This window comes from Tamandua tetradactyla, chromosome 6 (assembly GCF_023851605.1).
Source record: "Tamandua tetradactyla isolate mTamTet1 chromosome 6, mTamTet1.pri, whole genome shotgun sequence".
In the NCBI taxonomy this organism is placed as follows: Eukaryota; Metazoa; Chordata; class Mammalia; order Pilosa; family Myrmecophagidae; genus Tamandua; species Tamandua tetradactyla.
In genome coordinates, this window is record NC_135332.1 from 16,759,876 (window position 1) to 16,787,072 (window position 27,197).

At 53.0% G+C, this 27,197-nt stretch overlaps 1 protein-coding gene across 7 annotated transcripts; it reads right to left on the reverse strand.

Moving 5' to 3' along the window:
- Positions 1-277: 277 nt before the first annotated feature.
- On the reverse strand, positions 278-27,197 carry LOC143687177 (glutamine-rich protein 2-like). Of its 7 annotated transcripts, XM_077163906.1 has the most exons (20): positions 26,597-27,197; positions 26,325-26,417; positions 25,652-25,711; positions 25,164-25,274; positions 17,616-17,736; positions 12,670-12,755; positions 11,993-12,090; positions 11,373-11,487; positions 7,052-7,306; positions 6,111-6,233; positions 5,936-6,010; positions 5,652-5,816; positions 5,378-5,499; positions 4,911-4,976; positions 4,534-4,635; positions 3,551-3,751; positions 2,465-2,612; positions 2,075-2,162; positions 1,379-1,507; positions 278-864 (listed from the first exon to the last, which is right to left on the reverse strand). In XM_077163906.1, the coding sequence occupies exons 1-20, from the start codon at positions 27,110-27,112 to the stop codon at positions 662-664; spliced, it is 2,877 nt and encodes a 958-aa protein (XP_077020021.1). In that variant the 5' UTR covers positions 27,113-27,197; the 3' UTR covers positions 278-661. The 7 variants fall into 7 exon arrangements, with proteins under 7 accessions (XP_077020021.1, XP_077020023.1, XP_077020019.1 ...); XM_077163908.1 differs by lacking the exon at positions 26,325-26,417; XM_077163904.1 differs by lacking the exons at positions 17,616-17,736; positions 25,164-25,274; positions 25,652-25,711; positions 26,325-26,417; positions 26,597-27,197 and adding an exon at positions 13,394-16,391 and having other exon boundaries at positions 2,093-2,162.

The following is a 27,197-nucleotide window of genomic DNA, read 5'->3' on the forward strand; positions in this document are numbered from 1 at the left end:
AGCACCAGGCCAGTCATGCTCCCAACCCCCCTTCTGCCCTGACTTCTTTGCAGAGCGGAGTGGGGCCGGGAAACGAGGCAATAGGTGCGGCAGCCCCTGGGTCTGGGCCCCTTCTGCCAGGGCTGCGTGAGAGATGAGCATGGCCTTTGGGCCCCAGCTGTCTCTGGAACTGCTGCTGGAGGGTCAGCGGCAGAGAACGGCAAACAGAAACCTTCTCAGGTGGCTTCTGGCTTCTGGCTGGTGGCACTGCTCCCATGGGGAGCAGAGCCAGGAGCTGGGAACTGCTCTGAGCCAGCAGTGGGCGGCAGCCACCCCACCTTCGCTTCAAGGTTCAGCCCGCGCCCAAGCACCCCAGCGTGCCACCGGCCTTTAGGCAAGCGACGGTGGCAGCTCCCTGGGGCTGGTTGCGATCAGGAGTGAGCTGATGGGCGTATGCCAACCAGTCCCCAGAGCCAGGCTGGGACCCTGGGTCCTGCTATGCTGCCCTCCTGCCCTGGGGACAGGACTTGCCCCTGGTAAGGCCCAGCACCCCGGGGCCATGACTCAAATCCTCGGGCTATAAACCAGATCCTCCACTGCAGAGAAGGTCTGCCAACTGGGCTGGGACCGAGAAGTCTCACCCACCCGAGCTTCTTCCAAAACATTTATTTTATAGCTCTGCTCAGTGGGCAGTGTTGGACCGGGGACCCCGGGTGGGATCCTCGAGCCCTTCCCTGGGAGGCACGTCCAGATGCATGTTCAGTGCCGGAGGGTTGCGTGCAGTCAGGGTTGTCATCTCCGTGGGGCTGGGTGGGTGGGCCACATTTGGCTGGGAGAGGAGGACCTCAGAAGAGACAGGTCTGTCCTTATGTTGTCTTAAAGAAGCTACAAGGCAAGGTGGGCTGAGGCTGTTCGTCCTCCCTCCCCACCCCACTTGCCCAAAGAAAGCCCAGGGACACTGGCGGCAGCCAGGCTGGACAGCGGGTGGCCCCAGGGCTGCGGTGCACGAAGCAAGCCCCCATACAGGCTTCTGGGAAAACAGGGTCTTTATGAATTAAAAAAATAAAATAAACAAATAAGCTCTCCTTCAGAGGCAGCAGTCTGCCCTTGGGTGATGTTTCCTCCATCAACACAGGGACATTCCCAGATAAGGCACAGGAAATTTTTCTAGTAACGTTCTAACAGTAATAGTAGTGGTGTCTGCCCCACAGACCCCACAGGCCAAGGTGTTCGGAAACAAGGAGTTTTCTCCCTTTCCCTCCCAGCCCCTTTCTCTCTCCAGGAAATTAAAGGGAAACATCAGCCTTCACTGGGTGGGAAAAGGGTGCATGGCAGCCGGGTGGGGCATGGGGCAGGGCCGAGGCTGCCCGCAAGGGTGCTCCATCCAGAGGGAAGCTACCTGGGTTGTTGCCAGCCAACAGCTGAGCGCTTTGAGGCCGCGACAGCAGCTGGTGGTTGTCACTGAGGGACTGCTGCCGGTGCCCATGGGGCCGGGACTGCTTGGCCTTGTGCTTTGCAAGCCCTGGGGCTAATGGGGGACAGCAGGACGGGAGGGTCAGCGCTGCCATGTACTGGTGACGGCTCTGCGGGGACCCAGGGGTGGGGGCGAGGGCTGCACCCACAGCCAGCTTCGGCTGGGTCCCTTCTTGGCCTGAACTTGTGGACATGCCCTTTGTAGGAACTTCATTCATTCACTTGGCTGTCTGCCCCCCCACTCCCTCCAGGACTCTTTGGGGAGCCCCATACACCAGGAAGCACATTAATTGCTGCAATACAGGTGGGATGTGAGAGGTGGCATGCCGGGGGTGCTGAGGAGAGGGCATTTTGCTGGGTCTGAAGAAGGGGTAGGGCAGGCTGTGGGCATGCTGTGACAAGGCCGAGCAGGACAGCACGAAGGCCACAAGGAAAGCGGGGTCTGCGGTGTCCTGCCTGGCTGGACACCACTGGCCTCCACCTGCAAGCACTCACCTGGTGGCTTTGGGAGACCTGGACATTCGGAGCCAGAACCCAGGTTCTGTGGCCCAAAGAGGGGCCTGGCCCACCAGCAGTGGACAGTCCCTGTAGCACTTGAGAAGGGGCCCAAGGGGGCACTCACTGTCTTTGCACACGATACCTGGCAGCCTTGTATCCATCCGTCCCTTGTAAATATGTCCATCCAGGCCCAAGATATCCACCTCGTCATGCTGTGGAGACCCACAAACCTCTGTTCCCACGGGAGCACCCGGGGTTCCCTGGGGCCTGCCTCCATGTGGGCGGGGCTCCCAAAACCCCCCGGGCAGCTGAAGTGGGGAGGCCGTGCCCTGGGTACAGGTGGCCCAGATGGCCTCCTCCCAAGGAAGAAGAGTCTAGGGAACTGCCTCAAGGTGGGGGGCGGGGGGGGGGGGCGAGCGGCAGAGGAGACTGCTGGTGGGTTTTCTGAGGCTTGAGACTCTCGGGGGTCCCACCAGGCCCTCAACTCTGCCCGCTGGGCGGCCCCAAGCCCCACCTTCATGGCAGCCTGGGTCTCCTCAGCGGGGAGCAGGCCGGGAGACAGGTGCTGTAGGCGGTTGCGGCGGTAGGGGTAGGTGAGCGTGTGGCTGCCCCCGCAGCGCCTCGGCACCGACGAGTAGCTGTAGTCGGCCATGTCTGTCATCCTGTGACCAAGTCAGCCCAGGAGTCACAGGAGCGGCCACCAGGCGGGGGCCAGAGCCAGGGTCTGGGGCACATCTGGGGTGGGGCCGCGAGGAGAGTGGGCAGCCGGTCCCAGGGCCTCCAGGAGCCGGGCAGGGGCAGGTGGGCCACAGGTGGGCAGGTGGGCGAGCAGAGCAGCCTCAGCGCCAGGCCTTCCTGCAGACCACGCCTTCCTGCAGACCACACACACTCATGCACACACACACACATTCCTACACACTCATGCCCTTGCACACATGCGCACACACATAGCCTTATACACATACACAAGCACATGCACTTACACATTCACACACGTACACACATTCACACATTCACATGTTTACACACATACACATACACTTAAACAGGCTCACTCACATTTACACACATTCACACATACACATACTCATACACATACATTCACACATACTCTCACACATGTACACTTATGCACATACATACACATACACATTTGTACACACATACACTATATGCTTTTATACATACGTACACACACATTCACACACACTTATACACATTTGTACATACACATCTAAATACATACACACTTATCACACATACATTCATGCACACACACTTGCATATACACACATACATTCATGCACACTTGCCATCCTACAACTTCCTTCCCTTATCCTAGGTGGTAGGGCGTAACCTGGGTTACGCATGCTCCCACATGCACAAACACACTCATACACTCCCTTCCCGCTTCTTGGGGTTTTCCCCAGCAGTGGGGTGAGGCATTCAGGTGGCCACGTGTGGGCGGAAGCCAAGCCCATCACCCAGGGCTCTGCCCACGGGGTTCCCTGGCCCATGGGGGTCCCTGGCTCACGGGGGTCTCTGCCCACGGGGGTCCCTGGCCCTCACACAAATATGCACACCTGTCCTGGCCTCCTACCGTCGGTAGCAAGGGGGGCCGAGGCACTGGGCCTGCAGCAGCTCGTGGATCATCTGGCTGCTGGCCTTGACGGAGCCCCCGAAGTGGATCTGCACCTTCTCGATGGCTGTCAGCATCTTGGAGTGCGCGCTGCGCAGGCGCCCCACGCTCCGCTCCATCTGGGACAGGTCACCCCGGGGCAAGGGGCCGCCCAGCTTCAGGCTGCAGGCGGGTGAGCCAGGGGGTCTGTGCGATCAGGCGGGCGGGGCGTGGGCCCACCCGAGCCCACTCACATCCTTCCCCAGACCCCAGCCAGGGCCGCGCGCTGAGTGGGCCAAGCCCACGCCTTGGGGAGCTGGAGCCCTCCGAGGGCTGGGCCAGGCCGGCTGGGGAAGGTTTCCTCTGGGGAAATGTGCAGATGAGCCAGAGGGAGAAACGCTGCCCTGGCTAGAGCAGGGGCTGGAGGAGCTGGGAGTCACCCACTCACCTCTGCCCCAACTGGCCGCCACCCAAGGCCCATGCCTGGAACCCCCCAGGCTCCAAAATGCAGGTCCCCCTTACTGCTGAATCCCATCTTCCAGGGAGGGGGGCAGCAGGTAGTGGTGCAGGGCCCGAGAGAGGCCCCTCCCCAACTGCCCATGGCCCTCCAGGCGATGCCGGGCCCCTTCCCTCCTTTCTCCAAGGCCGGGCTTGCTGCTGAGATGGCTGGAGGGCCAGGGGTGAGGAGGTAAAGGGGCAGCCTGTCCCCTGGGCCCCGTCTCATCAAAACTCCCAAAAGGCACCAAAGAGGAAGGTTATGCCTCAGTCGCCCCCCCTCCCTCTTGACACCCAAGCCCTGGGCAGAGCCGGGAGTTAGTTCAGAAATGGGAACAGCGGTCGCCCACCCGCTGTGAGGATGAGAGAGGCCTCGGCACTGCTCCTGGGGCCGCCTGCCCTCACTGTTTCCAGCCCTCAGGGTCGTCTCTGCCCCCCAGGGCCCTGCCCGGGCCGCCGCGGCCTCATACTTGCGGCTCTGCTGCCGGACCTGCTCCAGTTCAAAGACGGTGTAGGGCCGGGTGGAGCGGTGCCCGGGCAGGCCGGGGCCCACAGGCATCGCCGGGATGACTCTGGGCAAAACGAGGGAAGGGGTGGGTGAGCACCCAAACCCACCACCCACTCCCCACCGGCCACCTGCCTAAAGACCCAGTTGTGCAGGGCAGAGAGGAGGGCAGCAGACCAGGGCAGGTGGGAATGGACCATAAGAGCAAAGAGAAGGCGAGGGAAAGAGATGGAGGCACGGAGGGTCAGGGGAGATACAGCCCTGCTGTACTCCCTCCCCCCGCAGCCACCAGCTGGGACCCCACGAATGCACAAGCCGCCAGGGGGAGGTGGGGCCACGCACTGTCCTGTCAATGGTGTCTCCAAGGGGCGGTCACAGGAGAGGCAGTGGAAATGCGCCAAGAGCTGCCTGTTGGGGGGACGCATACAGAGCGTGAGTGCCCTCCGAGGACGGTCCGGAAGCCCAGCGCACCCATGGGTGGTGGGCTGCAGTCCAGAGGCAGGCACAGGCCTGGGTCCCCCAGAACCCACTGGAAACCACCGGTTTCTCCACCTGCCTGCCACCAGCACCCATCCCAGGTGTCCTGTCTACCCGCCCCCCGTGTCCTAACCCAGAGCTGCCAGGGCTCCCAATGGCTCCCGGGGGTTCCAGGTGCAGGCCTCAGGGGCCCTCTGGTGGCCAAGACGGAAGGCCCTGGACATGCCTGCCAAGGCCAGGCCCCCCAGGGGCCACTTGAGCTCCTGGGACTGTGCACGCCCTCCCTGTCCCGAAGGCGCGCGCCAGCCTCCCCCTCGGTCTTCCGGGCTCACCGGCGCATGGCAGCTGCCTCGTCCGCCTGGTAGAGGGGTGAGCGCTCTTTGAGCTGCTGTCTCAGTGACTTCCACCGATCCTCCAGCAGCTGCTTCACGGGCTCCAGCTCCAGGCGGTCCAGCTGCAGCAGCAGGTGAGCACTAAGGAGGCGGGGGCGGGGGTGGGGCAGGGAATTCGGCCCCAAAGAGGGGGGCGCTGTCCCGGTCCAGGAGCAGGAAGACGGCAATGGAGAGCGCCCCCTGCCCCGCGGCCCAGCCTCGCGCTGGCCCCCACCTTGCTGTCCATCGCTGCCAGGAGCTTGTCCAGCATCGTCTGCCAGTCCTGCTCCCTCCCGCTCATCCTGGCCACCAGCTCCCGCATCATGTGGTTCAGCTGCTCCGTGGTGGCGTCGAACTGGACTCGGCTCACCTTGGCCGCCAGGGCGCTCTTGTCGGCTTTCTGCCCCGAGAGGGAGGAGGCGCCAGCGTGGGGGCCGAGCCTTGGAGGGCCCATTCTCTGGCCGCTGAGCGGGTTTCCTAGAGCCCGTGTTCTGCCCGCCCCCCTGGCCCTGGTCCTACCACGTCAATCTCAGTCTCCAGGTGCTCCCTGTTGGCTTTCTCCCTCTCAAGCTTCTCTAGACCTTGGTACAACACCTGGGTGGCCGGGGCAGCAGGGGATAAGGAACGGAGGGGTGGGGGCGAGAGGGGGGCGGGGCTGGCCCTCCCCCCGCCAGGCGCCCGGCCGGGCCCTCATGTTGATGTCCCTCTGCTTCTGCCGGTGGTCCGCTATGAGGCCGCTGGTGGTGACAGCGAGCCTCTCACAGTCGCCCTGCACCTGCAGGATGGCGCTCTGCACGCGGCCCAGCAGCTCCTCGTCCTGCGGCAGGCAGAGGGGCCCAGGAAGCTGTTGGAGGCTGCTGGGCCGCCCCCTTCCGCGTAACCCCCAGTGGTGCCACTGCCCCCTGAAAATGGGCCCTTAAACCATCCCGGCAGGTATGTTGACTTCAGAGCCCACCTGGTTTTCGTGTTACCTCCACTACTGACAGTGGGGAAAGTTCCGCTGCCCTTGCCGTGTCCACCACAGTGTGGCACTATCGCCAGCCCCTGTGCCCTCGGATTGGCCTCAAGGGACCCTGCCTGGCAATGGGGTGGGGGTGGGGGAGAGGGTGTTGCTGGCTCAGCTCTGTTTCCATGCCTCCCGGTCTCCCAGCTCCTGAGCAGTGGGATACCAGGAGTGGTCCCTGAGAGCTGGACTGCGGGATATATAGTCTCCCCCCCATGTCGCCTGGGCCAAATCTGTGTTCCTGAGTCCCAAGAGGCTGGTCTCAGGGTCTGTGGTCCTCCCACCTGCACCGGCCCCCTGCCTCTCCTGGGCCTGACATTTGGAAGGAAGTCAGGAAGGGTTCGGGGAGAGGGGGAGGGTGGGCACTGCCTCCACTACTCCAGGGTCCCAGTGGCACTCGGACAGCACTGCCCAGCCTCAGCCTGTGCTGCCCTGCCCCACGGAGCCAGCACTTTCCCCGTGGTCCCCTGTCCCCAAACCTAGCTCAACTGCTGCCCTTGCTGGGATTCTCTGCAACGGCCAGGGGCTTCTGGGGCCTGGCCCTCGGGACCAGACTTGCCCACCCCTGGGGTGCTCTACCAGCTGCTTCCTCCATGGGCCTGCAGGGCCGCAGAAGGCTCGGAGAGACTCACCTGGCTCTGCAGCTTGGCTTTCTTGGAGGGCCGGGAGGCGGCCAGGTTGTTGACCATGTCCTGGAGCTGCTCATAGCGCTGCACCAGTGTGCTGACCTGGTGGCTCAGGTCCAGGCTGCAGGCTGGGCAGGTGGCCTCGGGGTCGATCTGGCCAGGCCTCAGGGTTGGGTGGGTCTTGGAGGGGGGCATGCTCAGTGTCAGCAGCGTGGACGATGAGGCCAGCATGCTCTCGATAATCGTCCTGAGCTTGTCCAGCTGGGTGCAGGAGAGAAGCCGGGTGCAGGGAGGTGAGAAGTCCCGCCCCTGCCATCCGGCTCCGGGGTTGGGGTGGGAGCTACGCCTCTCCCCCACCCGGGACTGTGATCTGGGCAGCTGCTGCCTCGCTGAGGGTGACCCACAGCAGGTGCTCAGTGACCGTCACAATTAGAGTGAGCAGAGTCCCTGGGAGTGTGGCCTGCATTCTGAACAGAGCCCTTGCAGGAGGGAGGGCTCCAGACCTTTCTCCAGGCAGCCCATGGTCCGGGGCGAGAACCTCATTATTCTCGTATTCAGTGTTTGCACATCCGCCCACTCACCGAATGCACCTCCCAAATCGACCTCGCAGGGCTTCTGCGGCCATTCGCAGACCCGTGCAATGGCGAAAAATGAGCCACGCACGTCCCCCTGCTGAGGCCGAATAAGGCGACGCTTTACCTTTTTGCTTCCGCTCTCGTTCTGTAAACACGTGTCTTTTTTGTGGTATATTTAGTGCCGTGGTTTTTGCATTTTTGTGCCTGTTGTAGGGGGGTTCGCTATTTTAAATGGCCCTCAATCACAGAGTTGAGGTGCTGCACGAAGGCTGTGCCTTTTGGGAAAAAGCTGTGTTAGGTCAGCTCCACCCCGGTGGGAACCACAGCACCACTGGCTGGGAGCGCAATGTCACAATACTAAGGAAGGTGTCTTTGAACAGAAGCGCACATCAAATGAAGCTATGTATTGATCGGTTGGCAATGACGTTGTGCCCAGAGGCTCACGGGAACCTGACCCTGCGTTTGCCCTGGGAACAGTGGTCGCCAGTTCACTGCGAATGGAACATTACTGCTGCGAGCAGTGACAGGTGGCTTTATCTCCTTTAGCTAAACCCTAGAGCGGTGATGTTTCTTCAGTCAGTCCATAAACCCTTGGAGCACCTGAGAACACAAAATAGTGCTCCAGGCCCTGGGATGTGAAGAGGGGCAAGAGGGCCCTCATGAGTGCTCTGTCCATGGCTAGTGTGTAAAAAACTAACAATAAAGAAGTGTGGTCCATGCTGGTACTACTGCAGCGCTCTTCCAGGGCCCCTGGCATGGCCCTGCTGCCCAATTCTGTGCCCTATGGTCCCAGTGTGTCAACACAAATGATTGACCCCCCTGTGGAGACCTGGTTCAAGGAGAACCAACCCTGAAACTGGCCAAAGACTCATGAGTCATTGCCTGTCTCGAAAAGAGGGGCTGGGGGTGCCCGGGTCGTTCAGTGGAAGAATGTTCGCCTTGCGTGAGGAAGACCCGGGTTCGATTCCTGGACCATGCACTTAAAAAAAAAGAGGGGCTGGGCCAACCCACACCCTTCTTTCTTGGATGGAAGAGGAACCTGAAGCTGGGCATGGGAAATGAAGTAAAAAAGGCATAACCAGGGCTGGGACCACCATTTTGTACCACGTGTAAGAGATAAGAAAGTGGATTGAGCACAGGCTGGAAGAGGGATGTGAGTGGAGACATTGATGGAGGTGGGTAACGATAGGAACACAGAAGCAGAGAAACACACAAAAACAGACACAGACAGACAGACAGATGGTTCAGCGCCAGAGCTGCCTCCCAGAGCCTGGAAGTTCAGCTTTTCGCAACTCCCTATACATGTCTATACTCAATGCATCTCCCTGTTTTCTGAGCTCATCACGGCCTCGTTGCTTGCAGGCAGAGGACCCTATTGTGAGGCCAGCACGTGGAGGGTCCCAGGACACAGAGGAATAGATGAACTCTCTCTAGAAGCGAGAAAAAGGCTTCCCAGAAAAATGTCTTGAAGACAGCATAGTGGCTGTCTGGGTAAATAAGGGATGGAAGAAAATTCCAAGGAGCAGGAATGTGTTCCGAGAAAGGTAGGAAGCCAACGCGGTCGTATGAAAGACAGTACCTAGAAACGTGTTCAAAATTATTAGCTACCAAGGAAAAGCAAATCAAAACCACCAGAATGGTTAGAATAAAAAAGATGGACAAGAACGAGTGCTGGCTAGGAGGCAGAGAAGTTGGACCCCTCTGGCATCGCTGTGGAGACCAGTCTGACAGTTCCTCAAATTGTTACACAGGTATCACATGACCCAACAATTCCACTCCTCAGTATATACCCCCCAAAGAACTGCAGACATAGGTCCACATGAGAACGTGTACACACCTCGCTCTCTCTAGGTCTAACTCTGCAAACAAATTTACTCCCCACAACGTGGAACATGACTCCCAGGGATGAGCCTGGCCCTGGCATCGTGGGATTGACAACGCCTTCCTTACCAAAAGGGGGAAAAGAAATGTAACAAACTAAGGTGTCAGTGGCTGAGAGATTTCAAATAGAGTCCAGAGGCTATTCTGAAGGTTACTCCTATACAAGCTTCAGCTAGATATTGCAAATTGCCACAGGAGGCCAAACCCCAATCAACAGTATTCCTGAAAACCCTGAAGAATACCTTGGGCTTTGTTTGAGACACTAAAAGTTTCACTCACTAAGTTTATTTTTTAGAAACTTAAAGTCTCCGGACTGTTTCTATGCCAGATAAGCCCTGAAACCCAGAGGCACCAACCAACCTTTCCAAGAGCATCAACCAGCTGCATCCCCCTACCCCATGATGATGGTACTCCTTTTCAACATGAAGAAGTTAGAATGGTCATGGCCCAAATATTTCTGAAAATTGGGAGAAGGATCAAATGCGAGGGAGAAGAAATAACAGAGAAGCTAGGAATTAACAAATGATTGTGACTACTGAATCATTATATTGATATTTCTTTTTAGTTTCTAGTGTATTGGAACAGCTAGAAGCTGAAATTATGGAATTGTAACCCATACCATACTTTGAAATTTGCTCTATAACTACTTGTTAAACTGCATTTTGATATTTATCACTTCTCTACATATATGTTATATTTCACAGTAAAAAATATTTAGGGCGGCCTTGGTGGCTCAGTGGCAGAGTTCTCACCTGCCATGCCGGAGACCTGGGTTCGATTCCCAGAGCCTACCCATGCAAAAAAAAAAAAAAAAGTTAAAAAAAAACAGCATGTACACAAATGTTCACAGCAGCATATTCATAATGGCCCAAAGGTGGAAACAATCTGTGTCCATCAACTGACGAATGAATAAAATGGATGAATTTAATTTTATGAATAAAACAAAAAGCCATACGATGTCGTCTTATTCAGCCATGAAAAGGAAAGACATACTGATCCACGTTCAACATGGATGGAGCCTGACAACATTATGCTCAGTGAAATAAGTCGGCTGTAAAAGGTCACGCACTGTAGGATTCCATTTATATAAGATGTTCAGAACAGGCAAATCCTCAGAGACAGACAGTAGATTAGTCTCTGCCAGTGGCTGGGGGCAGGAGGGAATGGGGAGTGATGGCTAATGCATACAGGGTTTTTTCTCTTAAAAAAATTTTATAGTAGAAACATATACAACATAGTATTTTCCATTTTAGTCAGTTTCAAGCATGCAATTCAGTGGTGCTATTCACAGTCACAGTTTTGTGTTCCATCACAACCACCCATGACCCAAACTTTCCCATCACCCCAAACAGAACCTCTGTGCTCATTTAAGCATTAAATTCCCCATGGGGTTTCCTTCTGAGGTCATGAAAATGTTCTGGAATTAGATAGCGGGAATGGTTGCACAACTTTGTAAATATACTAACCTACCCTTGTACACTTTAAAAGGGTGAAATCATATGGTAGGTAACCTTTTCTTTTTTTTTTTTTTGGCATGGTCAGGCTCTATATCTCGATTTTTAAAAATGGAAAAGAAAAGGTTAATGGCAAGTGAGCAGGCCCTGGAGGTGTGCCTTTCCCCTGCCAGTCGGAGCATGCATGCCCGTGTGCCTGGCGTCCCAGAGCTGACTTAGGATCAGGAGTGGACTGAACCCTGTACACAGTCACCCCTGGTCAACATGCACACATACACACACATGCACACACACGCACACACATGCATACACACACATACGGGGTGGAGCTGGGGCCTGGGCAGGACTGCGCCACCCTCTGCAGCCAACTCTGACAACGACCGTGGTGCCTGCGGTGGAGGAGCATGGAATCCTCACCTGATCCTGCAGGTAAAGGGAGGCTTCGGAGACTGAGTGCTCCATGGTGACCTTGCCCCGCTCTTGGCTCTCCCTCAGCTCGGCCAGCTCCTTCTCGATGTCAGCCATGGTGACTCTGCGGTATACAACCGAGGGGCCTGGTTCCCCTGCCAGCCCAGGCGTGAGCCCACTGGGGCTGGGTTGGGGCTCCTGGGGATGGGGAGGATGCAGATGGGGGCTGTATCACCCCCCAGCAAGCACTAAGTAGGGAGCCCAAGACCCTGCCTCTGTCCTAGAGGTGGGAGTCCAGGAGGCTGGCCTGAGAGGCTCCTGTGGGTGCAAAGAGAGGGGTCCCAGGGGCTCTATCAAGCACTCAGCTTTAGCTTCCAACTGGGACAGAGTCTAAGAAGCTTTTGCACTTCTTAGTCCTGCTGCAGGCCAGGACTGTTCCTCCTGTTTGAGGAACCTAGGGCATTTCCACCAGCTTCTTGGGTTAGTTAGAGGCAATTTGAAGAACAGATTCCATCCAGGTCAAAGAAAGTGGTCAGTCCAGGAGTATGAGCAAACCAAAGGCCACTGTCACTGCCTTGTCCGAGAGCATGTGATGTAGGGTACCAGGTGCACAAAACAGAGCGTTTTACCTAAGGATACCCAGCTGCAAGCTCAGCTGGCCTGCTTTCATCTCCTTCCCTGTTTCTCGCAGCCCTTCACCTTCCAGGATCCTTTGCAGCCTGTCCAGCTACAAGCCCAACAGAAGAGGAGGGTCAGGCAGCCTGAGTTCCTTGCTTTCTGAATGTGCCCCTACAGTCCAAGCAAGCCCCTCATCCATTCCCTGTCCCATTCCAACCCTCTCTGTCAAAAGCCACATTGCCCTACTGACACCCATCCATCCATCCATCCATCCATCCATCCATCCACCCACCCACCCATCCATCCATCCGTCTATCCATCCATCCATCCATCTATCCATCCATCCATCCATCCATCCATCCACCATAGTAGGTACCCACGGCTGTAGAAAGCTAGCATTAAAAAGCTAGCCCCAGACAGTCCCATAAGCTCAGCTCTACGGATGCTCTAACGACAGTGGATTTTCATTGCCAATAGCCACATTAATGAAAGGGGCTTTAAGCATCCATTTTTTGGTCCAGAAATGGACATGGTAATATCTGAGATTCATTTCCTATTGGACAGAGCTGTAAAGATACAATTAGATTCAAATGTATGTGAAAGGACAATGTAATTCATCAAAATACAAATGGAAAGCGGGATTATTAAGCACTGAAAGGGTCAAGGAGGCTGACCTGCTCTTACTTACTTTTGCTTTTTCCTGTCTAACCTCTTTGGCCAAGGTCTTTATGCTCTTCAGATGTTCTGGAAGGTCAGGGGGTAGGGTCTTTTCCACTAAGGAAAATGGAGACCTTATAGTCAGAGGGGTTAGATTTCCAGTGGCCTCTCAATCCACATTTCCAGCCCCCACAACCATAAGTGTACCCCAGAGAACAATAGGACATATTTATCTTGCTTTTTCTGTTAACTGGGGAAGGGGATGGGAAGAAGGGAGAGAGGACAGTCCTTAGCCCATAAAAAATCTACCTACTGCTTGATGTCCTAAAGTGCTTTGAGACTACTGACCTACCATTCCCACCTACCTCTACAGTCTTAATTATTCTCTGGGCTAAGAGCTGCAAACTGGCCAGGGGTTGGGCTCAACTCTTTGACATTCTCTCTCCCCATCCCCCTTAGCCCCCCAGTGCTATAGCTTTCTCTTATCCCAATACCTCCCCCAGCTACTATCCAGAAGGTCTGACAAGCACAGAAGAACCTGTTTCATTCTCTGCCTGAGGCTGCTTCAGTTCCACAGGTTCAGTTCCATTGCATTGCCCACCTATTCACTTGGACCCTGAAAGCTATACTGTGGAAGAACCCAGAATGAGCATACTATTTTCTGGGGTGCAGGGCGAAGCAAGGAGTTGAAGCCACGGGGGGAGAAGGAGGAAATTATCTTAGAACTAAGACAGTGATCTCCTCCATGTACCCACCTAACAGTGCAAGCAGGTATTTTATCTTCTCCAAATCAGTATGGCCAGCTTGCTCCTCATCGAGATCCTTCATTTGTTCCTTTAGCTCCAAGTAGAGGCCAACGAGCTCTCCCATCAGACGAAATGTCTCCACTGCTATGGGGAAGTTAGGAGCCAATTTATCCAGCGAATCATGTCGCTCACCTTGGGCCTCCATCTTTTCTGAAGAGGTTTTGTAGACAAAGGTGCTATCCTGGCTTGAGCCCGTCTGGGCAGGAAATTGAGGTTGGTCTATTCCATATGAAGCTGAACCTTCCTGATGGAGCTGATCTGTACTTGGGTGCCTTGAGCCATGATCTTCGGGTCCTGAGTCTTCCTGGCCATGCTGACCTAGGCCAGGCGATACCACCTGCTGCTGATCTGGGTGTGTAAAACCCAAACCTGTGTGTAAGGGTCGTAGGCCATGCTGGTCTATTCCATGTTGCACCAAACCTGGTTGATACATTTCTGGTGGTACCAAACTTTCTTCATCTATTCTTGGTGAAGCAAACTGTTGATTAGCTACAAGTAGTGATGCCTGGATATATTGGTCTCTGCCAGGAGTTACCAAACCTTGCTGATATGGGCGTGATGATATTAAACTCCGAGAATCGATGTGTTGCGGTGGATAGCCACGAAGCTCTGGACGTAATGGTGTCAAGACTTGCTGATTAATTCTACCAGGGACCAAACCATGTTGATCTGCGCTAGGTTGTAGGAAACCACGCTGAACCATTCCAGGTTGCACCAAACCACGCTGAACCATTCCAGGTTGCACCAAGCCACGCTGAACCATTCCAGGTTGCACCAAGCCATGCTGAGCCACTCCAGGTTGCACCAAACCATGCTGAGCCATTCCAGGTTGCACTAAACCATGCTGGTCTGCACTGGGATGTACCAAACCATGCTGGTCTTCACTGGGTTGCACCAAACCATGCTGGCCTGCACTGTGTTGCACCAAAGCATGCTGATCAGTATCATGTTGCTGGTCTGTACCAGGTTGCACCAAACCATGCTGACCTGCACCAGGTTGCACCAAAGCATGCTGGTCTGCATCAGGTTGGGCCAAACCATGCTGGTCTGTACCAGGTTGCACCAAACCGTCCTGGTCTGCACCAGGTTGAGCCAAAGTGTGCTGGTCTGCACCAGGTTGGGCCAAACCATGCTGGTCTGCACCAGGTTGGGCCAAACCATGCTGGTCTGCACCAGGTTGGGCCAAACCATGTTGATCCATTCCTGGTTGCACCAGCTTATATTTATCTGCACCAGACTCTACCCTACCATGCGAATATACATCAGGTTGCACCAAACCACGTGGATATGCACCCGCCTGTACCAAACCACGTGGATAGGTACCAGCCTGCACCAAGCCAGGTTGATATGCATCAGGTTGCAACAGACCAGGTGGATATATACCAGGTTGCACCAAATCAGGTCTGTATGCACCAGGCTGTGCCAAGCCATGCTGATCTGTACCAGCTTGAGCCCAAACACTTTGATCCATTCCAGGTTGCACCAAACCAAACTAACCTGCACCAGTTTGTACCAAACTGGGTGGATAAGCAACAGGTTGCACCAAACCGTGTTAATCTGTTCCAGGTTGAACCATACCAGATGGATAATGAACGGGTTGCATCATACTGTGCTGACCTGCTCCAGGCTGCACCAAACCACGTTGATCCACACCAGGCTGAGCCAAACTAGATGGATAGGCAACTGGTTGCACCATACCTTGTTGATCTGCACCAGGCTGAACTAAACCATGCTGAATTGCATCAGGCTGTACCATACCACGTTGATCTGCACCAGATTGCACCAAACCATGCTGATATGCACCAAGCTGCACCAAACCATGCTGATCTGTACCAAGTTGACCCAAACTATGCTGATCTGCACTAGGTTGAACCAAACTAGGAGGGTAGGTAACAGGTTGCACCATACCATGCTGTTCTGCACCAGGCTGTGCAGATGAATATGCACCAGGCTGCACTAAACCACTCTGCTCTAAATTAAGTGGCACCAAATGACGCTGACCTGCACCAGGTTGCTCCAAACCACGCTGACCTGCACCAGGTTGCACCAAACCACACTGATCTACACGAGGTTGTACCAAGCCACGCTGATCTATACCAGGTTGCATCAAACCTCTCTGGTCTGCACCAGGTTGTGCCACAAGAGGTGAATATGAACCAGGCTGCACCAAACTATGCCGATCAGCACCAGATTGGACCAGATCATGCTGATCTAACCCAGGTTGGACCAAACCAGGCTGATCTGCACCAGGCTGCAGCAAACCGTGTTGCTCTGCCTCGGGTTGCACTAAACCATGTTGAACCACACCAGGCAGCACCATGCCACTCTGGTCTGCACAAGGTTGTGCTTCATGAGGTGAATATGCACCAGGCTGTATCAAACCACGCTGATCTATACCAGGCTGCACCAAACCTTGCTGACCTGTACCAGGTTGTGCCACACCAGGTGAATATGCACTAGGCTGCACCAAACCACGCTGATCTCCAGGTTGTTCCAAACTATGTTGTTCTGCACCAGGCTGCACCAAAGCAGGCCTGTATGCACCAGGCTGCACAAAGCCAGATGGATATGTATGAGGTTGAGCCACACTAGGTGGATAGGCACCAGGTGGCACGAAACCAGGTGGGTATGTGCCAGCTGTGCTAAATCACGCTGGCCTGCCCCTGGCTGCCCCAAGCCACTCTGATCTACACTGGCTGGGACTATACCACGTTGTACCAAACCACGCTGATCTATACCAGGCTGTACCAAACCAGGTGAATATAGACCAGGCTGTAGCACACCATGCTGATCTATACGGGACTGTATCAGACCACGCCGATCTGCAGCAGGCTGCACCAAGCCAAGCTGGCCTACACCCGTCTTCACCAAACCTGGTGCATATACACCAGGCTGCAGCAAACCATGCTGATCAGCACCTGCCTGCACCAAACCTTCCTGACCTACACTAGGCTCCACCAAGCCATGCTGATCTGCACTGGGGGGGGGACCATACCATGCTGGTCTGCCCCTGGCTGCACCAAACCATGCTGATCTGCACCAGGCTGCATGAAGCCATGCTGATCTATGCCAGGCTGCAGCAAGCCATGCTGATCTGCCCCTGGCTGCACCAAGCCACGCTGATCTGCTGCTGGCTGTGCCAAGCCATGCTGATCCACCTCTGACTGCACCAAGCCACGCTGGGCTGTCCCTGGCTGCGTCAAGCCACGCTGGTCTGTCCCTAGCTGTGCCAAGCCTCGCAGGTCTGCCCCTGACTGTGCCAAGCCATGCCTGGCTGCCCCTGGCTGCACCAAACCACGCTGATCTATGCCAGCCTGCACCAAGCTGCGTTGATCTGCAGCCGGTTGTACCAAACCAGTATGACTTGGACCAGGTTGCACCAAAGTACGCTGTTCTGCACCAGATTGGACCAAATCATACTGCTCTGTGCTAGGTTTTAATAAACCAGGTGCTTCCAAACTGAGTTGTTCATAACTTTGCTGATCTACACCAGCTTGCCTCAAGCTAGGTAGCAACAAACCATGCTGATCCATAAGAGATGGAATTAATTGATGTTGACCCATACCAGGTGATACCATCCCTTGCAGATCCATTCCAGATAGTATCAACGCATGCTGATCCATGCCATATACTACCAAGCCTTTCTGATCCCTACCAAGCGGTACCAAGCCTTGTTGATATATGTCAAGTGGCACCAAACTTTGCTGATCCATGCCAAGTGGTACAAAGCCTTGTTGACCCATGCCAAATGGTACCAGTACATGCTGCTCCATGCCAGGTGGTCGTAAGCCATGCTGCTCTAGCCCTGGATAAACTTGATCTTGGCTTAAGTACACCCCACCTTGCTGATCTGGGTACACAACACCAGGCTGATCTTTGGCCGAGGTTACATCCTGTTGAACTGGGCCAGGCAATGCATCTTGTTCATCTCTTCTTGGATGTGCTGAGCTGTCTGGCTCTCTACTTCTGCGATGATCTGAATCTATTCTGTATTGGGGTACAGAGGGGTGATGGGGTCTTGGCATGCCAGCTTCGTCACGGGTCCATGGGTGCTGTTCTCTACCAAGAATCCCAGCAGTAGAGGAATCCCTGCTCCGGTCCCTGCCGAGAGAACCTTCGTAGGGATATCCGGAGCTACTGGGCCCTGAGATCTTATCGGGGTCCAGACCACCTGCAGAGCCACTGATATCTGCACTGGGATGCTGGGGTGGGGGTTCCCTCTGAAGACGGTCAGCTGACGGTATGGGAATCTGCCCTCTGTGCTTAGAAACGCCAGTCAATGTTTCTGAGGCCTGATTGAAGAAGAAGAAAGAAATCAAGAACTACAAGTCAAAAATACTCACCATATGAGTTGGAGGGAGGGAATTCTGGGACACCTGAATAGGATGTATCAAGGCCCTTGGAGAAAAAACTCTCTGGTCCCCAAAGCTAAACTGGACATAAAGAAAAGCTTTAACCTTCTTGAGGGCCATGTCTCCAGAGGTCTGAGACTTTGCACATTTGCAGATCGCATCAGATGTGATTTCCTTTAGAAAAGGTGGGGTGGGAGCAGAACTGCAAAATATAAATGATCCCTTGTGACTCTCACTGAGGCTATAAAGAGAAGACGCAAGTCATTTGTGAAGTTCAAATGATAAAGTCTGCCTTGTGGTTGGCCCATTGCTGATGGTGGGAGTGTACTGGAGATCAAGTAGACCATATATTAAAGATGTAAATGCTCAAACCCCTGGCTCTACACATTCCTTAGCTAGGAATTTTCTCTGTGGGCTTTCACAAAAGAATGTCAAGGTATATGTACAAGGATGGACCCTGCAGCATTGTTTGTGAAAGCAGATAATCAATAGGGGACTGATTTATTTCTGGAACAACCCTACTGCTTTGATTATGGTAGCTTTGTAGTAAGTTTTGAAATTGGGACGTGCGAGTCCTCCAACTCTGCTCTTTTTGAAGATAGTTTTGGCCATTCGAGGTCCCTTGGAATCCCATATGAATTCAAAGATTGGTTTTTCCATTTGTGCAAAAAAAACGGAATTTTGATAAGGATTGTAATGAATCTGTAGATCACTCTGGGTAGTATTGAAATCTTACCAATATTAAGTCTTCCAATCCACGAACACGGGATCTCATGCAATTTATTTACGGCTTCTTTGATTTCTCTCACCAGTGTTTTGTGGTTTTAGTGTACAAGTCTTTCAGCTCATTTGGGTAATTTATTCTTAGGTATTTTATGGTTTTAGATGCTATTGTAAATAGAACTGTTTTCTTAATTTCCTCTTTGTATTGTTCATTACTACTGTATAAAAATTAGAAAATTGATACTTATGTATTGACTTATACCATGCCACTTTACTGAATGTGTTTATTGCAGATGTCTTCGTGTTTTCTATATACACGATCATGTGGGTAAATAGAGATTTTTTTACTTCTTCCTTTTCAATTTGGATGTCTTTTATTTCTTTTTCTTGCCTAATTGTTCTGGCTAGGACTTCTAGTTCTATATGTTGAGCTATAGTTTAATGATGAATAGCAGTGACAAAAGTTGGCATGCTTGTTTTGTTCCTGATCTAAGGGGAAAAGCTTTTTATCTCTCACCATTGAGTATGATGTTATCTGTGGATTTTTCATAAATGTTTTATCAGGTTGAGGTAGTTACCTTCTAATCCTAGTTTTCTGAGTGTTTCCTCATAAAAGGATGTTGCATTTTGTCAAATGCCTTTTCTGCTTCTAAGATGAAGAATAATGTGGCTTCTAAGCCACATTATCTGAGATGATAATGTGGCTTTTCTCATTCATTCTATTAATGCAGTGAATTACATTTTTGAACCACCCTTGCATTCCTGGAATAGATCCCATTTGGTCATGGTGTGCAGTCCTTTTAATATGTGGTTGGATTCAGTTTGCTAGTATTTTGTTGAGGATTTTTGTGTCTGTATTCATAAGAGATGTTGGTCTGCCATATTCTTTTCTTGTGCTGTCTTTATCTGGTTTTGGTATCAGGTTAATGCTGGCCTCATGGAATGAATTAGAAAATGTACCCTCTTCAATTTTTTGGAAGAATTTGAGAAGAAAGATAGGCGTTAATGTTTGGTAGAATTCACCAGGGAAGCCATTTGGTCATGGACTTTTCTTTGTTGGGAGGTTTTTGATTACTGATTACAATCCCTTTGTTATAGGTCTGTTGAGATGTTTTGTTTCTTCTTAAGTCAGTTTATGTGATTTGTATATTTCTAGGAATTTGTCCATTTCATCTAGATTATCTCATTTGTTGGCATAGTTGTTCCTAATATCCCTTTATAATCCTTTCATTTCTGTAAGGTCAGTAGTGATATCACCATTTGCATTTCTGATTTGTTGTGTTCCCTTTTCTCCAGGGACTCCTTTTGGGGATGCCCCAAACAAACCACTTAACAAGAACAATATTAAAGTGTCTTGTATTGGTTTTCTGCTGTTTCATCACAAATTACCTCAAGCTTAAAAGAACACAGGGGCCCCCAGGGGTTACAAGTCCAGGCCCAGGTGAGCTGGGTTCTCTGCTCAAGGACTAGCCAGCTTGCAACCCAGGTGTCAGCCAGAGCCTGTCTGGAGCTCAGGGCCCTTTCCAAGCTGAGCTGGGTTGTTAGCAGAATTCAGTTCGTCACAGCTCCAGGCCTGAGGCCTCCTGCTTTCTTGCTGGCTGTTGGTTGGGGTTCACTCTCAGTTCCTAGAGAGCACCCTCAGATCCCAGCTACATGGTGCCTCCTTAGCCCATCAGGAGGGCACCCCTCTGATGCTTGGCCTACTTTGGAAGGGTTAGACTGCTTAGTTCAGGCGCACCCAGCATAAGCTCCCTTTCGACGAACTCAAAGTCATCTGATTAGCAGCCCCACCACGGCAGTGACATTCCCTGGTATTCACAGGTTCAGCTCACACCCATGTGGAGGGGTTTGCACAAGGCACGAACACTGGGGGGCAGGAATCTCTAACCACCCCCCGTGCCCCGGAGAGGCCTCCTGGACTTAAAATCAGTCACCACAAACAAAAGAGAAGAGGAAACTGACCCCAAGTTTTTAAAAGACACTCAAAGCACAGCCAATGCCAGAATGCCACCCCCCGAAAGCAACTACTGCAGGCTGTGCCTGTGATTCGGAAGCCAAGGTGTCAGAAAATGGCAGGAAGATTTCAGCTAAACTCACAAGACCAGCCAATTACTCACAGACTGGGAGAGATGGAAAAGGTGATCATGTGGCTGTCCCGCAGCTGCTGTGACGAAACGACCACAAACGTAGTGGCTGTCAACCCCACAAATGTGTTCTCTTACAGCTCTGGAGGTCAGAAGGCTCAGATCGGCTCTGCTGGGCTGAAGTTGGCAGAGCTGGTTCCCGGAGGCTCGAGTCAAAAGAGGGCCCTTTCCTGCCACTGTCAGCCTCTAACAGGTGGCCGGGCCCCTCCTTGCGGTCTTCTGCGGCCGCCTCCCCCCTGTGTGGTGGTCCCTCCTCCAGTCTCCCTCCAAGGCCCTCTGTAAACCCTGAGCCCACCTGGGTGATCCAGGACAAGCTCCATCTCAAAACCCTTCACCGGATCACATCTGCACAGGCCTTGCGCCGAGTGAGCCGGGCAGGGCCCAGGGACTAACTAGGACCCAGATATTCACGCAGGGTCGGGGGAGGGTGACTAAAACCAAACACGTGGTTGTACAGAACAGACACTCTGAAGTCCTGGACACACAGACATGGCAGCTGCTGGGGTGGGGGTGGGGGGTAGGAAATGGGCTCCTGGGAAAGCTGGTATTGTTTAATGGTGTCAGGCGAGGCCTATGTCATTTCTGAGGATTTTGGGCAATGATAAAAATGAAAATAATGAATGCCTGGTTTAGTTTGTAAAAGCTGCCGGAATGCAATATTAGCAGAAATGGGATGGCTTTTAAAAAGGGGAATTTAATAAATTGCAAGCCTACAATTCTAAAGCGATGAAAATGTCCAGGATTAAGGTACCAACATGAGGTTACCATCACTCAAGAGAAGCTGATGCCATCCGGAACAGCTGTCAGCTAGGAAGGCATGTAGCTGGCATTTGCTGGGGTCCTTGGATTCGGGACACCTCTATCAGCCTGGAAGGAACCGGCCTGCTGGCTTTCTCGCTTCATTTCATTAGGCTTCCCCAGGGGCGTTTTCCTTTCGCATGTCCAAAGGTCTCTGGCTGCGTGGGCTCTAAAACTTTTTCCAAAATGGCTTCCTCTTAAAGGGCTCCAGTAAGCAACCCCACCGTGAATGGGTGGAGACACATCTCCATGGAAGCCATCTAATCAAAAGTTATCATCCACAATTAGGTGTGTCACATCTCCATGGAAACAATCAGAAAGCTCCCACCCAGCAATATTGAATGAGGATTAAAGGACATGGCTTTTCTGGGGTACATGACAGTTTCACACCAGCACAATGCCCATATGCCCTTCTAACAAAAAACATATTTTAGATTCATCTCCTAACGTCTAAGTTACAAAATACAGTCACCTTACTGTTAGGAGAGCCTGGAACCCAGAGACGTCCCTCTGTGGCGTGGTCCCTCACATCTTGCACCCCCAGGTCAGATGTGCCAAACACACCATCTCCCAACAGTTTCTCAACTCCCCCACCCTCTGAGATCTTCAATATCATAGGACTTTCCAATCAAAGTATACCATGTGCCATGTGCTTTCTTTATTTCGGTAAGTCTAAGGTGGTATCATTTTAAATGCAGCATGACTTTAAGTGCCAGGAAGAAAAGAAAAACACTGTCAATTAATTATAAGGCACCATTAACTCTAAGACACATCTGTATGTCAGAGATGTTAAAATGTGAAAACAGAACCAAGCAAATCCACATGCATTTTAAAGGCACTGAATAAGAGAACATATTTGGAGTCAAGACGCATTTCCTCAAGTCCCTCTTTCCCTGTTAACCTGTTAGGTTGTGTTCTCCCTAACAAGTAGGATGCACAATTACTTTCCCCCTGGACTGGACCATCTAATGGTCCCTCATGAACTGGGGCTTTCCATCCTTACTGCCGGAACGGAAATCCCCTCCCCAGAACATGCTCTTCCCCAGACCTCAGTACCATATGGAATTCTTATTTCTGTTCCCCTGGGATGTGCCACGAAGTTAGACTGTCTCACTTTGCCCAATTACTTCAAATCAGGTTATATCTTCTTTAGCCCCTTCTTAAATCGCCCCACCATTTGGGTCTTGAAACAGAAGATATGCAACTGGTAAAAACCTCAACCCTGCCACAGGGAATCTTAATTCCAACCAGAGCTGCTTGTAAGACCCCAATTTCCCTAATGTTCCCACAATAAATACAATATAGCCATGTTGGAGATTTGGGCTCGGGTAATAGGGGAATGTCACCTTACCATCCAATAGCTCCTAATTTGGAGACCTGGCCATCATGTATTCCACTAATGGCAAAGTATTTCCACAGATAGATTTTTTAAAATTAATTTTATTTATAAATACTCCATATCCACCAAATATACACTTTCCCTTCCTTTCTTCCCCCCCTTTGACTGGTAGCTTATAATACCAAAGGTAGAATTTTTATTTGCCTTCGAGTTCCTCAGGATATTTGGACCAGGATTCTTGGGTTACAGTGAAGGGAAAAATTGTTTCCTGGCCGTTTTAAACTTGTCCAATATATTAATGACTTTTTTTGCTGCTCTTTCTTCAAAGGAAACCTGCAAATAAGAGTTTTTCAGTTTTGCTTTCTACTCTGGCCGGCCAGGTGAAAAAAAATTCGAAGAGAATATCTCTTTGATCTTCAGCATCCTTCTTCTGCAGGAGAACACCAGTCTCGAACACCCGGACCAGGTAAATGGGCGCTGGAAGATGTTTCCATTGTTAAGTGCCTGTTGCAATGGATCAAGCTGGCATTCAGATTCCTTAGCATGGTCCCAGAAAATTGACGCAAGTTTCAGCTAGAGCACCAGCCTTGGGCCTTCCTGATTAGAGTAGGCCTTTTATCTTTTTTTTTTTTACTATTAAAAAAAGGAGAGCAAGAAGAAATATCTCTGGGTGCACACAGTTGCGAAGACCTGCCCAGTGGATTGCTAACAGCTGGTTTGCATCCATTTCCACCTTCGGGGATGGAACAAGCAGTCTCTGCATTAAGACCGAACTCCTTTCCCTGTGGCTGTTTTGTGGGCAGTTGCAGTTTCATCCTCCATATCGAAATACAGACTCCTCCGAATGTCTGGTTAGCCAGAGGCGGAGCTTGAGTCCTCTGCACCAGTCACGCCCCACAGGCTCGCTCTCCTACGTGAAATCCTGCTAAAATCCATCCTTTAAACCATCCAGTTGCGAAATCTGTGTCTAGTGTTTACCTCAAAGGGCCCCATCGATGATTCATTCAGGAACCCCTGGCCTCCTGCTTGCTGAATGTTCTCAACTCCAGGTGTGAAACTCACCTTTGTTTTCCTTACGCTCAGTTCAGGGGCTGCATGTGTTGCACTGAACTGAGCTTTTCCTCCTGCATCGCGACCCTCCCTTCATATTTCTCTCTGTTCTCATTTGCTCTTGGAGTTGTTCGTGATCGGGAGCGACTGTCAACACACGGACACCTTCGCGCCTCTGGAGAAGTCATAATGTCTAAAGGGCCTCAGGTGGATGCTTAGTTATGCCTTGCAGGTTTCCTGTGCCACCGCCCCGAGAAAATACGCTGCTCACTAAAAACAGTACCATAACAGTATGTGCCAAAGTGCTTTGGCTAAAAACAAAACAAAAAGCAGTGAAAGTAGAGGCCACCTTTTCCCACTCTACTCCTTTTATTTCCAGGATCCTCTTGCAACTGTTTCTGACACTGCTTACCCCGAGGATGCGCCCCCAATTCAGAAAACAGTCTTGGGAGACTAATGGGGTTTATTGTATCCAGACACTGCCAGCCGCTTCCCACGTGGCCACTGGGTGGCGCCAAAAGGCTAGTTCCCTCTGCCCCAGCTTGTACCTACACTTTGGTGTGACCTGGTGGCGTAGCCCAGTGTCACAAGGTCAGGTAGAGGATTGTTGAGACCAAAAGGGCAGCTCATCCTCCCTCTAGAGGGCCATTTGAAAACACTCAGGTTGGTTTTATTCAGATGAAGAAAGGTTGAGGATTTGAATACAATTTGGTCATCCTGTGCCCTGTCTCAGGAATACAGACGTATGCCCATCTGCAAATGTGCAAATGTCACCTTGGTCAGCAAAGAGGCTTTATTTCCAGTCCTGGTCACTTTTGTCCACTAAGAGTGAAGGGACTCGCGCATCGTTGGATGGACTGTAAAGGAGGCTTGAAAAGCACCGAGAGCAGCTTAAAGCCACACTCGGGTACCAGTTTTCCATCCAGCAGAGCGACAGTGCTCAAAAGTTTGGGTTCGACATACAATGCCAATGGGGAGATCGAGAAATAACTTCTCTCCTACATTGCTGGTGGGAGTCCAAGTTGGAACAACCTTTATGGGAAGCAATTTGGCAATAGCTAGTAAGGCCACAAATGCACCTTCCGTTTCTAGAAAGTTATTCTACAGGCATGTTCACATGTGTGAATGTCACCCTGTGGCATTGCTTGTTATGATGTTGAAAAAAAAACATTTTAAACATCCTTAATACAGGCCTGGGGAACTTATAGAATATATTATAAGCATCCATATAATGGAATTTGGTGTGGATGTAAAAAGGGAAGATGTTCTGGGGAGCTCCCCCAGAACCTGCCCAGGCCCCCTGGATTGCGCACCGCTCGCGAGGACTTCCAGCCGTCGTTGATTGCCTGCTCCAGCTCTTCCCAGGTGACCATGGTGGCGTCTTCTCCATCAGAAATCGAGCTCAGCTTCCGGCCCATTTGTTCCTGACAATACCAGACACACACCAGACACAGTCAAGTACATACTCTGGCTTCATCCCAGGAGGTTCTGGAATCAGGTAGGTCCTTCCTCAGCCCTTGCCCAGGGAGAAGTCATGGTCCTCCAAGGGCCCAGTGAGTCTTGGGGGGTCGGTTCTCTGTTCCATGTGGGCCCCAAGTGGAACACTGGGCAGGGGTGGAGATTTCCCCTCAATCCAGGGCAGCACCCCAAGAGGCAGAGAACACACACCAACCTGCCTTGGAGAGAGCAGACCTCCAGAGGGGGGTGGATGGTGGGTGGGAGGGACTCAGAAGGAGGCTGCAGGCTACCCCCCTTCCCTCAGCCCCCCGAGGGCCCTTGCCACAGAACTGGAGGATATTACCAGAAATTGGTCCCGGTCTTTGATGAACTTCTCGAGTATCTCAATCCGCTCCATCACTTTCTGGAAGAAGAGTTCAGTGGCAGAGGGTCACAGCAGTCCCTGCGATGGCCCCTACACACACACACACACACACACACACACACACACACACACACACACACACACACACACACACATACACATATATACGTGAACACACTCACAAATGCACACATACATACATGCACACACATGCCGACGCAGCACATGTACAACAGTCCCTCGTGTAGATTGACACACTTTGTCTTCCTGCCGGGTCCCAACGCGCTGAGGCTTCCCTCTCCAAGGAAACAAACACGCAAGAGGAAGTGCTCTCCATCTCCTGCCAGCGCAGGGCCTGGGGCAGCTGGCTTAGAATTCTCCATCCTGACAGCCCCACCCCTTGGACTGAGCTTTATCTTTGCACTTTCACCACTTTATTTCTTTATTCTTTTTTTCCCCTTAATTAGGGAATTAGCTCCAAGAATATTCCAAATGGTTGTCAGCTCCCCTCTGGGTCAGCTGGAGATCCTTGGATAAGTAAGTGGTGGGCGAGCCACTCCTACCCATCGCCCGTGTAAACCGGTGGAGGAAGGGGGGGGGGGTCCACGGGGTGAGGGCTGGGCTCCTGGGGAGTCCTCTCTGGGCCCCTCACCTGGGGTATCATTTCGGAGGACGCCCGCGCCTTTAGGTGGGCTTCTTTCAGCGTCTTCACGTCTTTCAAGACGTCCTGGAGCAACCCCGTGGCCTGTAAGTTGGAGCAGCGCCTTGTGGGACCAGGCGGCCGAGGCCCGGCGCCCCCATCCCGCCCCCTGAGCCGCCCTCGCACCCCCCCGCCCGCGGCCACCGGCCAGGCCTCCCCGGCTGGGGCCCCGCCTGGAGGGGCGGGAGATCTGCGCCCCCCGTGGCTCACCCCGAGACACTGACCTCCGGGGCGTCTTTCAAGACTTTCACCGACCCTAAGTGCGGCCTGTGGATCACCAGCGGGGTCAAGTCCTTGTCGTCCAACCACTCGCGGGGGTCCACGCCGAGCTCGGCGGCCTGGGCGGTGAGGTGCTGCACGTGGGCCACGATGCGCTGCACCTGGCTCTCCATGTTCCTGAGCTGCCTGCTGAGCTCGTGGACCTGCCCGCCCAGGTCCTTCACCTGGCCCTCCAGCGCCGGGGGCCCGGCCGCCCTGCCCAGGCTCCGCTTCTTCTCTTTGGCGCCCGGCAGCTGGGGGGCGCTGATGGAGGGCCGGGCGGGGAGCGGGGAGCGCGGCTGCAGGTCGGCGCCCGGGGCCTGGAAGGGGATGCGCTCCTCCAGGAGGTGGAGGCTCCGGAGCATGGCCACGATGAGCGTGTGCAGCGCGGTGAAATTGACGGCGCCCGCCTCCGGGGTGCCGATGGCGAGGTCCGCCAGCTCCCGGAGGGAGACCGTGGCCACCAGCGACACGGGCGGCATCGTGCGCCCTCCCGGGGGCGGCCCGCGCCCCCTCCCCCGCCGCGCTTCTGGGGCCTATTCGGGGGACCCTGCGAGGCCCCCGGGG

Bases quoted from the DNA above. Each gene is read 5' to 3' on its own strand.
- LOC143687177 (XM_077163903.1), bottom strand. From the start codon at position 14,915: ATGGATCAAAGTGTTTGGGCTCAAGCTGGTACAGATCAGCATGGCTTG. The intron at 11,488-11,992 runs GTAAAACGCTCT...TGTATACCGCAG, and splicing joins TTGCAGCTGGGTATCCTTAG to AGTCACCATGGCTGACATCG. The intron at 2,613-3,550 runs GTAGGAGGCCAG...ACTTGGTCACAG, and splicing joins GGCCCCCCTTGCTACCGACG to GATGACAGACATGGCCGACT.